The 12,466-nt window shown below is 40.4% G+C and overlaps 1 protein-coding gene across 1 annotated transcript in view; it reads left to right on the forward strand.

Annotated features, from left to right (window-relative positions):
* The first annotated feature begins 215 nt into the window (after positions 1–215).
* Positions 216–12,466, forward strand: part of GRB14 (growth factor receptor bound protein 14) — a 58,725-nt gene continuing 46,474 nt past the window's right edge. The window contains exons 1-2 of the mRNA XM_088168136.1: positions 216–361; positions 1,968–2,100. Of these exons, the coding sequence (XP_088024262.1) occupies positions 231–361; positions 1,968–2,100 (264 nt within the window). The 5' untranslated portion in view covers positions 216–230. The remainder of the gene's footprint in view (positions 362–1,967; positions 2,101–12,466) is intronic.

The following is a 12,466-nucleotide window of genomic DNA, read 5'->3' on the forward strand; positions in this document are numbered from 1 at the left end:
CCCGCCCGCCCCGCGCCGCTTCCCCGTCGCAGCGCGGAGCCGGCGGCCGCCCGCCCCCGCCGCCGCCCTCGCACGTGTGCCGGGGAAGGCGCTCGGTGCCGCCCGGGCGGCGCTTCCCCCCGCTCCCCGTCGCCTCCCCCTCCTCCGCAGCGGGAGCGAGAGCAGCCTCCGCCCGGCAGCGCCGGGGCCGCTCGCCGCCGTGCCGCCCCGCCACGACGTCGCCGCCGCCGATGGCCGCCCCGCTGCCCGGTGCGCCCGGCGGAGGGCGGGCGGCGGAGTCCGCTGGCGGCGGCCCCCGCGGCTCCCCCCGCCCGCCCCCCCGGCCCCCCGGCGGGGACCCGCCGCCCTCGCCCCCCGACAGGTAAGGCCGGAGCTGGGCTGGCGCCGCCGCCCTGCCGCTCCCTCGGGTCCGCCCGCTGCCGTCGGGGGGCGGGAGCGCCCTGCGGGCGGGACGCGGGGCTGGCGGGGCCGGGGCGCGGCAGCTTGGGGAGGGGGAGAAGCGCAGCAGGGGGGTGGCCTGGCTCTGGACCGGCCCGCGCTTCTCCGCAGCTCAAAAGTTGTTTCCCGGCGCTGCAGACACTTTCCGCCGCTGCGGATGCGTGTGTGTCCCACCCCCCCACCCCCTTTTTATTTTTGAGGTTTCTCAGTTTGAGGTGAAAGGAGCCGGCAGTGCCGAGCCTGCCTCGTCAGGGTGAGCCAGCCGGTACTTTATCCTTGCAGTGTCTTTCTCAGAGTGCTGGTGAGATAAAACCGCTTCACCGGGAGCGGTGCCGCTGTCAGCGGTGTGCACCCCGTTTGTTCCCTCTCAGGCTGTTCTTAAAGGCATTGGTCTCTGTTCTTAGTAAAGGAAGCAATGAGCTGAGTTTTTCATGAAGCATCTGATGAGTTTTGGTAGTTTACCGAATCTTAAAATACTGCATTACATGATTTTTTTGCTCGTCCTAAAGCAAAATACCACTTTAAATAAATTCTTTTGGTGTGTATTTTCAGTAAGTAAAGTATCCTCATTCTGCATTGTTACCTTATTCTGATGGTTTTCCCCGCTTTGTACTAATTGCTATATTACATCTGGAATGATAATAAAGAAGGTAATGAAGTAAAATAGTAAGCTTGGAGGCATCAACTCACACACGTAGAAAACTCTTATATGTTGGCAGATGCAAATACATGGGGTGCTTTGGGTGCAGGTTTTCAGATGAAATCAAGTAGACAAAGTGCTCTTCAATATTTGATGTGAGAAAACCATGCACTGTAATGTACACAGCAGTCTAAACAACCACATTATTAATGTGATACTTTAAACCAATGCATAACTGAGCTCTTCAGCAAGTACAGTAGTGATTACCTTCTCTACTCCTGCAAATGCTGCGTGGGGATACTTCTGACACAGTCTTGTTTCAGCAGACAGCAACAACTGAGACATTTTTTTTATGATAGAGCTGCAGAGATGCCAATACAAAACTAACTGGAAACAGAAATGAATGGATTGCTTTGCACTGCTTTCTCTTGTCAGTCACTTTGATTCGATTCTGGTTAAAAAAAAGTTTCCATTTGTTTAAAATGCTGTTGTGATATACTTGGGAAGTTTTGCTGAGAAGTTACATGCATCTACTCTTGTAATATGTGTACATAGAGGATGGCATAAACACAGGGACAACAAAATATTTACTAATGTCCTTAGAAGCCAATATAAATATATCTCTGCTCTTACTCTGCAAAGATTTACGCATGTTCAAACAACTTTATATTCAGAGCTGAATACTTGGATTGCTTTCAAGTAGTGTTAGGCACTGTATGTTAATATATTCAGCCTACTGATTAAATAAAATAACTGCAAAGAAAAAAAGCTAATTGCTGCAACCAGGAAGCATCGTGGTATTAGTAGTTCACGTATCGTGGTTGGTTCTTGCAATTTTAACAGCAGCTGTTACAATCATTGCTTGATATTATGTATTCTCTTGCAATAGGAGAAAAAAGAAAGGTGACAATATTTTGGAGAACCCATCGATTCCAAATCCTTTTCCCGAGCTGTGTTGCTCACCATTTGCATCAGTTTTGTCAGCCAGTCTGTTGCCCAAGGCAACTTCAAGAAAAAAGCAGGTAAGATTTATAAATTATTATTTGACATTTTCTAAATTGGTTAAATGAAAGGTTGAGGAAAAGCTTGGTTACCTATTAAATTATTTTTCTAATAGAGGTGTTCCGTATTTCTGTAATTTGGTGAAATTTTCTCTGTAGGTCATCAATGATTATAGAAAATGAGGTTTTGGAATCTGTGACTTAAGACATGGCTGTTCTTTCACAGAGTCTATGTGTGGCTCTGCAGATTTTTAGTTTAAGTGGAACCAGGGGCAGGCAGTACTTTATGTCCTTAAATGAGAAGTTAATTTCTTTTTTCCCTTCCTCCCCACCTCCAATTACTGTCATCAGTGTTATAGAACAGAGGGTTTTTACAGTCACTGAACAGCTTTTCTGAAGTTCTAATTTTGCCAGGGTAATGGAAAAGAACCTAAATTGTTGGGGAAGGAGCAAATGCTGTGTACCTGGATATGTGCTCATATGCATGTATGTTTATCTGTGTATGGCTGATGTTACTATATTTCCATAAAGACCTTAAACTGTAAGCCAGGGGAAGATCTGAGTGGGCAGAAGGAGCTGGCAGTACTGTTCAAACACAAGAATTTCCAGTTAATGGAGATTACTGGTGTCGAAGATCAGTTTCACTGTTGGAAAGCTTACCTGTCTCATTCTCTCTTCTCAAGACTGGAAAGAATTCTGACAAGGGACATCTGTGGTATTAAGAGTACTCCCTCCTTCACACTCTCTGGTTTGCGTGATCCCTTTTTAAACAGTTTTAAGGGAGATATTGGAGGTGTAAGAACTTAAACTTCTGCTGGTTATTCCATTTTTAAATTTGCGTGAAGAATATGCCTGGAAGTTGAAGTTTCTTGTAGTTGTATTAGCTTTTCTGAAGCTAACTTGGCACAACTGTTTCTGTGCATCTACCAGAGAACTTTGTTTGCAAGTTGTGGCTAGCACCTTAAGGAGGAAGCTTCTCCTCACTTCTTCAGTGAAAAACATGCATGTGTCTGGGAAACTGCCCTGATTTGATCTTGCCCTATTTTGTATGTACACCATAGTGTCTCTCTGTAAGCTATGGTGTCTTTCTGGACTACTTTTATTTCTTCTACTACATTTTATTTCTACTTTTAGTTCTTCTCCCACAATAGCAATACTAATCTGAAGCATTTCTGGTCAGCGTGCATCTGAATATTGCTAATGCAGTGGGATAAAACTGTTCTAATTTCATCTTCTTGGTCAAGGTAGAAGCATTGACTGTCCCTGCAGAGGCAGGAAAAACACTGAATTGGTAATATTGTCTTTCAGAACAAAAGGACTAAAAGTCACATTTTTAAAAAGATTTTTTAAATTACTCATATTGCAGACCTAAATGGCAGTTATTGTGGTAATCTTTGGACCTGAAAATGGAAAACGTGATTTAACACACTAAGGTCAATTGTTTTTGTGGCCAGTCATATTTAACATTACTGGTGGGCTGGATCAGTTAAACCAGCTAAGTGTTAGCCTCAGTCTTCCAGAAGTTGAAGTTCGTATTTTCGCTGACTTTACTCCTGCTTCTTCATATAGGTTCACGTGTACTTTTTGTGATGATTTCTGCTCACAGTCCTTCTATTTCTCCTGGATTTTCATTTAAGAATGTTGTACTCTTTCTGGTAAAAGCAGGAACAAGAACAACTGGTTTCCTGACAGAAGTGAACTAAGATTATGCTAGTGTCTGTTGGAGGGCCTGACCTGTTTTTCAGCTACCAGAAAAATGGAGAGAAATATTCCTGCTACTTTTGTGGAAGCATTGTAACAAGACTATGATTTCTGTCACCTCGCTGTCTGTTTATGGCCACTGCAGGAGGAATGATACTAGGCCAAGCCGACCATTTGTCAGACTCAGCATGACTGTTACATTCTTCATCTAGAACTATTAAAGCCAAATGACAACTGTCAAATTAAACTTCTATCTTTGAAATTCAGATTGAAATCTTCTTATAGGTTAATAAAATTACTCAGGTTTAAAAAGAGAGAGAATACTAAACAGGTGTGCAAAGAGAAGTGAACTGGCTGTGACTTTGACTTCCCACAGGTGACTGTGGAGCTGTGCTTGGAAATGTCATATTTCTACCCCCTGTCCTTATTCTGTCAACTTTATAGCAGGTCTGTGTGCAAATACATATCTCTATACAAAAATTTCATGAATATTACTGTTACAGTTTGATAGTTTACTAACTCTTAAGAGAAACCAACTACTTTTAAGAATTTTTTTTGGTGCATAGCGTTGACAGCTGCCAGAATTCTTTCTGTTGCCTCTTTGATGATCTACATATGTTTTCAACGATTCTTCTTTTAGATTGCTTGCTTTTGATTTAGTTTCTTTTTCTGCTGTGTTTTTAATTTCAAGCATAGGGAAGAAAAATTGCAGAGTGAATATCTACTTATGTCTTGTAGGTAACTATTATCAAAATGGGTGTTTCTCAAAGAGAAAAAAAAAAGATGCCTCTTCTGTCTTGTTTTTCTCTCCAAAAATGATTTTTTGCTTCTGTAGAAGAAAGAAGTTGTCATGAATATCTGCTCTTTTATTCGTAGCACCTGTGACATCTGAAATCTTTCTACTTTGAAATAGATTAACATTATTTTGCATTCTTGTTTTTCTAAGCTGAAATTCTTACTGTCTTCTGATGATCTTTTATCGTAAGCCCCTCGAAACATTGAAGATGCTGCTTGAACAGCATGTTTGTGGGGTTGACTCACTGAAAATAAGTTTATAAAAGCAAATTGGTAAAAGCCACATAGCAGAGTAGTGATTTGCCTCTTTGCTTGGGAAGCAGTATGTCTGTGTCTCTGAACTTTATTGGTCTGTCTCACCAACAACAGCTGTCCATCTCTTTTCTCCTCTTGCAGTTTGGAAGAGTTTCATGTTATGTCTTTGAGTCACAGAATCATAAAGTTTGGAAAAGATCTCCAAGATTGTTGGGTCCAACCTTTGACTGAATACCACCATGTTCAATTAACCATAGCACTGAGTACCATGTCCATTAGTTTCTTGAACATTACCAGGGATGATGACTCTACTGCCTCCCTGGACAGCCTGTTCCAGTGTTTAACAGCCTTCCTCTGAAAAAATTCAGAAAAGCTGTCAGTCCACAGTACACTTTTCCCTGGGCTGAGAACTGTCAGCATGGCCAGGCCCAGAGAGTGATGGTGAGTTGTGCTGCCCATCCAGTGGGTGTCGGGTCACTAGAGGTGTCCCCCAGGGAGGAGTGTTGGGCCTAGTCTTGTTTAACATCTCTACTGATGATCTGAATGAGGGGATTGAGCCTACCATTAGCAAATTCAAAGACCATGGGAAGCTGGGTCAGATTTTGATCTGCCCTCTCAGATTTTGATCTGCTGGAGGGTAGGGAAGCCCTGCAGAGGGACCTGGACAGGCTGGATCAATGGGCCAGACCAACAGCCATGAGGTTCACCATGACCAAGTGCTGGGTCCTGCACTTGGGATACAACAGCCCCATGCAGTGCTACAGGCTGGGGGCAGAGGGGCTGGAAAGTGGCCCAGTGGGAAAGGACCTGGGGGTGCTGGTTGACAATGAGCCAGTGTGTGTGCCCAGATGGCCAAGAAGGTCAAGGGCATCCTGGCCTGGGTCAGGAATAATGGTTCCTGCAGGGCCAGGGACTGTCCTCGGCACTGGTGAGCCCACACCTTGAGTGCTGGCTGTGTCCAGTTCTGGGCTCCTCACATCAAAAAAGAACATGGAGATACTAGAGAGTGTCCAGCAAAGGGCAGCAGGGCTCATGAATGAACTGGAGAATGTGTCTTGTGAGGAGTGGCTGAGGGAGCTGGGTTTGTTTAGTCATGAGGAGTCTCAGGAGGGACCTCATTGCTCTCTGCAGCTCCCTGAAGAGAGACTGGAGTGAGGTGGGGGCTGGTCTCTTCCTTCTATGGTGCCTGCAGTGAGAGAACACATGGAAGTGTTCTTAAGCTGAGACAGGGGAATCCAGATTAGATAACTGAAACTTTTTTTTCACTAGGGGTCAGGTAACAGAGTAGGTTGCCCAGGGAGGCAGTGGAGTCACCATCCCTGGAGGTGTTTCAGAGGTATCTGCATCTGGTGCTGGGTGATTTAGGGGTTACAGTGCTGGTGCTGGGTTGATGGTTGGACTGATGATCTAAAGGTATCCTCCAAACCTGATGATTCTCTGATTCTATGAAATGTGTTCAGATAAGCTGAATTTCATGTTTCAGGGTGGAAGACTTTTATCTGAATAGGCCAAAGAAACCATCTTTCCCCTCATGTCCAGCACAGCATGGTCAGTTTGGTGGATGGTGGGAAATGTTGCCTTCCTCTAAGGAATCGAGCATCTGCTGCTATTAGGTGGAATTCATGAACTTGTATAGAAAATCTGATTGTGTCTCAGAGCCTTTGTTCTCTAAGAAATTACAAGGAACTGAAAATGTAAAACACTGCACTTCTCTCTTCAATTATGATAAAAATAAATATTAGTCGGGAAAAATGTTAATTGTAAGAGAACTTGCTCTGTTCTTGTTGTCTTTGGTCAAATGACCTAAGAATAGGTTACTGTAGCTTTATGGAAGCTTAGTTTTTAATGCTTTCTGAAAAAAACCCTTAATATTTGCACTGCAGTGACAGTTCTTGCCCTGCTCAAGGATAAGCCAAAAAGTGTTTCATGACAAAAGTAGTTCAAGGTAATTAGTGCCTTGTTTCTTTAAATTAAATTAGAAGTGCAAAAATAAAACTCAAGTAAATCTCAAGGTGAAGAAAATCTGAAATCTTACCTTGCCTCTTTTGTCTTTCTCGATGTTCTAAACAAGTAGATATTTTTATCATGTAGAATCCAAATATACTCCCACAATGTTCTTTCCAGGAAATCAGTTATATAGAGACCTCAAATACATGTGATTGTAGTGGAAATGACTTTGCTTTTTATATTCGTAAAGATTTTCATGTAAAGCTCTTTGACAAAGAAGAGCTAAGAGCAACTTTATGTTAAAAAGCAGTTTTTTTTTTTAATGTGTGCTGTTCTAAGTTTATGAATAATATTGAGCATTGCTGTTGTAACTGGAGTGCCATTTATTTTTTTACAGCTATAGTGCAGGGTCTTCTAATGTATCTTCTTGGAGCCCTATTCTGCAAAACTGCATATAATTCTACTAGCAGACATATATGGCTAAGTCTTTGGTACTTAAATGCTTTCATGACAGATTTTTTTGGCTGAAATATCTGTTTACTCTTGACTTTCAAATAATGCAAAAACAAAAAGGGGGGGTTTTTTTGAAATGCAATGATTCATAATTTTTAATCAATTTCCAAGGGTTGAGACATCTTTTCCAACCAAAAGAGGCATTACTTGAACTTAGTAATTCCAGTCTCCGTGTTTCTTGCCAGATTTCCTTCCAAGCTGGAAACAATTGCACATGGCCTCCTTTATCAATTCTCAAACTTTTTCTTCTTTACAGCCTCTAAAAATATATCAGCTTTCCCTATGTCTTTCCCTTAAATTACACAAAAAAACCTTGGGATTTTAAAGTGAGATTTATAGATTAACAATAAAAACATTTTGTACAGAGCCAATTTAAAGAGCTCAATGAAATCTCTAATGTAAGGATTCCAAAAAGGGTTCAGTTGGATTCCTTTTTGTGATGTTTCTTTTGGTAGTCTGCTCCAGTTCCTGTGCTCTGTTCTTCATTCATGTTGTTGTACCTGCCCACCAAGGAAAGATTGATTTATATTAAAGTAAATTGGAATTATTTAGAGCCCTATTAAACTTGCTATTTTAATGCAGGTACCTTTGTACTTTAACCAGTCTTCTTAACACTGTGACAGAAAGTCACAGGTTTATATAGGTAAAACTCTGGAGGCAAGTTGAACAGTTTCTTGTTTTAGCAAACAGGAATATTGCCTGGTTATACCAGAGGTGGCCTGTCACCAGCTGTCTGATACATCAGCCGGGGAAACTTCAGAATAATCACCTGGTTGTTTATTTTTGTATTTTGCTTTATCTTCTTTACATTGAAATTAGTTGCTTTCTGTTAAACTTCACGTCAACCCTCAGTGTTTTCTTTCACTTTGTTACTGTCCAAAAACAACCAAAACAAAGACTGTAAGCATTCTAAATTCACAAAAATAGTATGTCCTCTTTTTAGAATTTATTTTTCCCCCATTCTATTAGGCAAGAAAACAAGGCCACTTTAACTTTTGTGGTTATTAATATATTGTCTCTGCAAGCTTGTTGCTTAATTTGGTAATATCAGGAAGGTGTTAGGCTTTAAGTTTTACAGTTTCTAGTTATATAAAATAAAAAAAAATTACCAATACTGTCAAAGATTTTGGTAGACATTTTGCCAGTGTTTGTCAGATTTAATGGTTTTAACAGTCTTGTATTTTAATTGTTTTGGATTCATCAGCATAAAAGTCAAGCTTTTCTTTTAGGCCAGTTTTGTCAGTACAAGAGACTGCTTCTTCTGTGGTATTTGGGAAATTCTATTTGAACAAGAAACCTCTGAGCTATTGCAGCAGATTTAATAACATGTCTAGAAAAACCTCTGTAAATTTGCAAACCTTGATTTTTCCAAAAAGTGAAGCTTTAATATTTATCTTTTGAGTTCTGCATTGACTATCTGGCATTTTGGCCCTGTGATGTCTCTGTGTCATTGCAAGGTGTCTAGAGCAGATGATGATACAAACAGTATCAACTTCTTTGAATATACAAGAGACTTGTCAGTTAAAGCCTGGTGAAACTGCAGGGAACTTTTTCTCAAATGCTGCTGAGTCACTTTTGATAATTCAGTTTTATTGAATTTGACATTAAAAGATTAAACTCTCATGAATGGATCTTGAATCCTCATAATTTTCAGAAGGAAGTGAGATGTGATAGATACTAACACAGTTTTTATTTATAATTGCTCCTAGGGATGGGTGCTTTTATTTAGGATTACACTGGAGAATTGGAAAGTTTGGGTCATTTTGTAGCTACTCCATACCTGCCATAGACAGATATATGATTAAAGAAATATTTTATTTACAGATCTTTTTTGAGGTTTCTTCTCATTGATGGCATTGTCAGTAAGTCATGCTGTGGTAAGGAGGGGATGCAAGAGGTCAGTATTGTTACAGCAGAACACGATTAACATCTTCCTCTTACAGACCATGTTTGAACTGTCTTTGATGAGAACAGATACACTTTCCCCTCTGATTTCCTGGGGCACACAGTCTACATTAATCAGAACAGTGTTTAGTAATATTCATACAATTAGATCAAGCATTAAGTATTTTTGTGGAGGGTTTTTTCTCCATTTTGTTTTTCCTCAGTGTTCTTTTCTGATCTTACAAAACTTCTGTAGTTCTGTTCTGGTCTACTTTTATTGTATCATTGCCCAGTATTCTAAGCAACTGTTTTATATCAGCTACTGCTGTTTTTATATCATAAACACCTTATAGTTGCATTGAATGAGACTAGGGTAGTCTAAATTACTTAAATGCTACAGGTTTAATAAAGCTGACAACTTAGATGATTCTTGATAAAGGTTTACAACTCCTTTTGAATGAAAAGGTGTGCAATAGAAGGAGAAAATACAAGGTACTTTACCGTACATTTTACAGTACTAAAAAGTGTACAAGGTGATTGAATTTTCATGATTTTGTCATCATAAAACTTTGTTATTCTAGTATTGGGCATTAACCGAAGAATGGAGCTCAAACTCAGATCAGTTATTACTAGGAGTTTTGGTGCAGCTTTTAGCATATCTTTGGATTGCTGCATTTCTGATGTTCTGAGAGTTGTTATCTTTTCTAATAAGAGCTTGAGAAACAAGCAGAGGCAGATTCCTCTCCTGCTTCTGTGGGTAAATGTTGACACAATAAGTATAATTTAGGTTTTATGTTAAAAAAACCCGCATGCCTCCATATAAATACCACTGTTGAACCTGGTCAGTTTTCACCAGGTGGAATTAACTTGATCATCCTTGTATTGAATATTTGTGATTGATAAAATACTGTAATACTCTTTGTATACTCATATTTCCTTGTTTCTATTTACAATAATAACTGAGGACTTGTTCTTTCACATGATAATTCCAGAGCCACTAATACAGTATGGTTGTTCCCCCATGATTTTTACTTCATACTCTTTCTAACTCTTTGCAGTAGTGATCTTTATGCTGTGCCAGTGTAATTAAGAGATCAAGCTAGAGTTGTAATGAAAACTGGATCAATTGGAGATGTCACTGTTAGGACAGGAAAAGGGCTCCTCATTTTTTTAAGGTGCCTGCTTATATCATGCTTCACTCCCTGCTTTCGGTTTCCCTTTCATAAGAAAATGTATAGAAACTGACGATAACCCTGAGATGTCTCACCCTTCTTACCAAACTGTGTAGTAGAGGACAAACTTATATCTGTGTCTTGACATCTGCAGATCACTTAGATGAGTATCTTTAGCATAATAGTTGTCTGTTGGTGCTTGTGTAGCAGGAACCCTGATGGGCAGGCAGTGGAAGGGCATCCTGTTACAGACAATTCTTGCTGATTTCTTTCTGTGTGTGTGCAGAGGCACTAACTGATACAGCTTCCAGCTGGGGATTTCGGGGCTCAGAGTTTCCAAACTTTTCTAGCAGTTGATTATTCCTACTAATAAGATGGCACTTTCTAGCGAGTGGTGAAATTTGGCAGTGGTAAGTGGGAGATAACAGTTGACTAATGCCCATGTTCTCCATGTTTGTCTTCAGCATGTTTAAAGGTACTGCTTCTAAAGGCATTCACACTTCCATGACTGCTTTTGATTTGAGTATGAACAGAGAGAGAGACTTTCAAGACAGAGTGTGCCTCTCATGTTATAGTCCTGATGGGAGTCACCTCAAATGGGAAGATTTAAAAAAAAAAAGCTAAACAGGCCAACAAAAATCTTTCAAGAAGGGCAGCTGTGGGAGGAGAAATTAAGAGGGAGGAGAAATTAGACCTCTGCTCTAGTAACAATGAGAAGTTGCTTTTCTCCTGTTTCAGTCACAGAACATTCATTTGCAGCTAATCAGCTCATATTTTAGCCCAATAGTGTACATGATATTTAATACTTAAGTCTCAAGAGGGAAACATATATTGGTTATCTTAGAGGTATGCCTGTGCTTCTAATTAGGATACTGATGAGGTGTTCCTGCCTGTTTCTGATATGCTTATACTGCATACTGGTAGGTCTGTCTTCTAGCTTCTTTGCTTGATATTATATCCACAGGAAATCAATATATGCTAGATTGTCCTGTGATCAGAATGGGATTTTGCAATTACTGCATTCTTGGGCTATAAATAGCCTTTTTTTATTAGTTATGTTATGATAACTCCTGTTACTGATTACATTAAGACTTGGTGTTTATGAACAGCTGCAAGCTCTTGGTAATGGCACAGAAATGGTATCAGCTGTTGAGAAACAGGCTGGAAGTTTGCAAGAATTTATTCTCCTAATTGCTAGAATTTAGTGCTATGTAGTTTGAGGGAAACCCATGCAATACAAGGGTTGTCTTAAATAATTCGACTGACAGACCTTCAGTGTGCTTTTCTATAAGGCTTCAACCTATTGATTACAAAAATAGGCAGCTGAAAAGCTTTGCAAGGAGCATATGTAACAATGCTTTAAGATCCCCCATTTTGTGAGGAAAGGTGGTGAGGATGGAAAACTGCATTATGTTCCTTGTGGCTGAAACTTGTTTATGAATTTCCTAGGTACATTGTAATGTCTGTGTTGCTGTACAGGTAATACAGCCTGTTTTAATACAACTGCATCTGCAGCAGTCCTTATGGACCCTCCAAGAGAGTGTCCTGTATGCTCTATGTGAAGACTAAGGCCTATTAGTTTTCTTTGTATAAGGGACTATATGAGTAGAAAAACAACAATTCAATCACTTTGAAACCTCTCTTTTTTTGGGGTGGTTTTAAAGTAAGTAGTTATTTGTGAAGTGTATGTAAATGTGCCTGTGCAAAAAACCAGCCTCTGTATGTTTCTATGGTCACATATTAAAGGGTTTTTCTGGTAAAGAGACAAAGTGACTGTGCCAAGCAGACAGCAGCACTCTCACCAGGAAGGGCAAATAGCACCACAAATAACTTACCTGATTTATCATGGTTTTGTGTAATAAACTTCTGCCTTAGCTCAAAGACAAGTAAAAAATAGCATCAAATTTTTTTATAACCCTTACTGGATTTATATTATCTAGATTGATTTTTTTCATCTGCAGAAGCAAAAGCTGAGTCTGATTTGCTCTTGTTACCTATAAATGCTCACATTCCTGCATTATATCTGGCAGAACTAGGAATAGATCAGCTCTTGTGACTCCATATTCAGTGCCTTAAGGACATCACTGACCTTCCTCTTCTAGCAGGGTATCTCTATTCCA

This window comes from Sturnus vulgaris, chromosome 7 (genome assembly GCF_052056855.1).
Source record: "Sturnus vulgaris isolate bStuVul1 chromosome 7, bStuVul1.hap1, whole genome shotgun sequence".
Taxonomy (NCBI): domain Eukaryota; kingdom Metazoa; phylum Chordata; class Aves; order Passeriformes; family Sturnidae; genus Sturnus; species Sturnus vulgaris.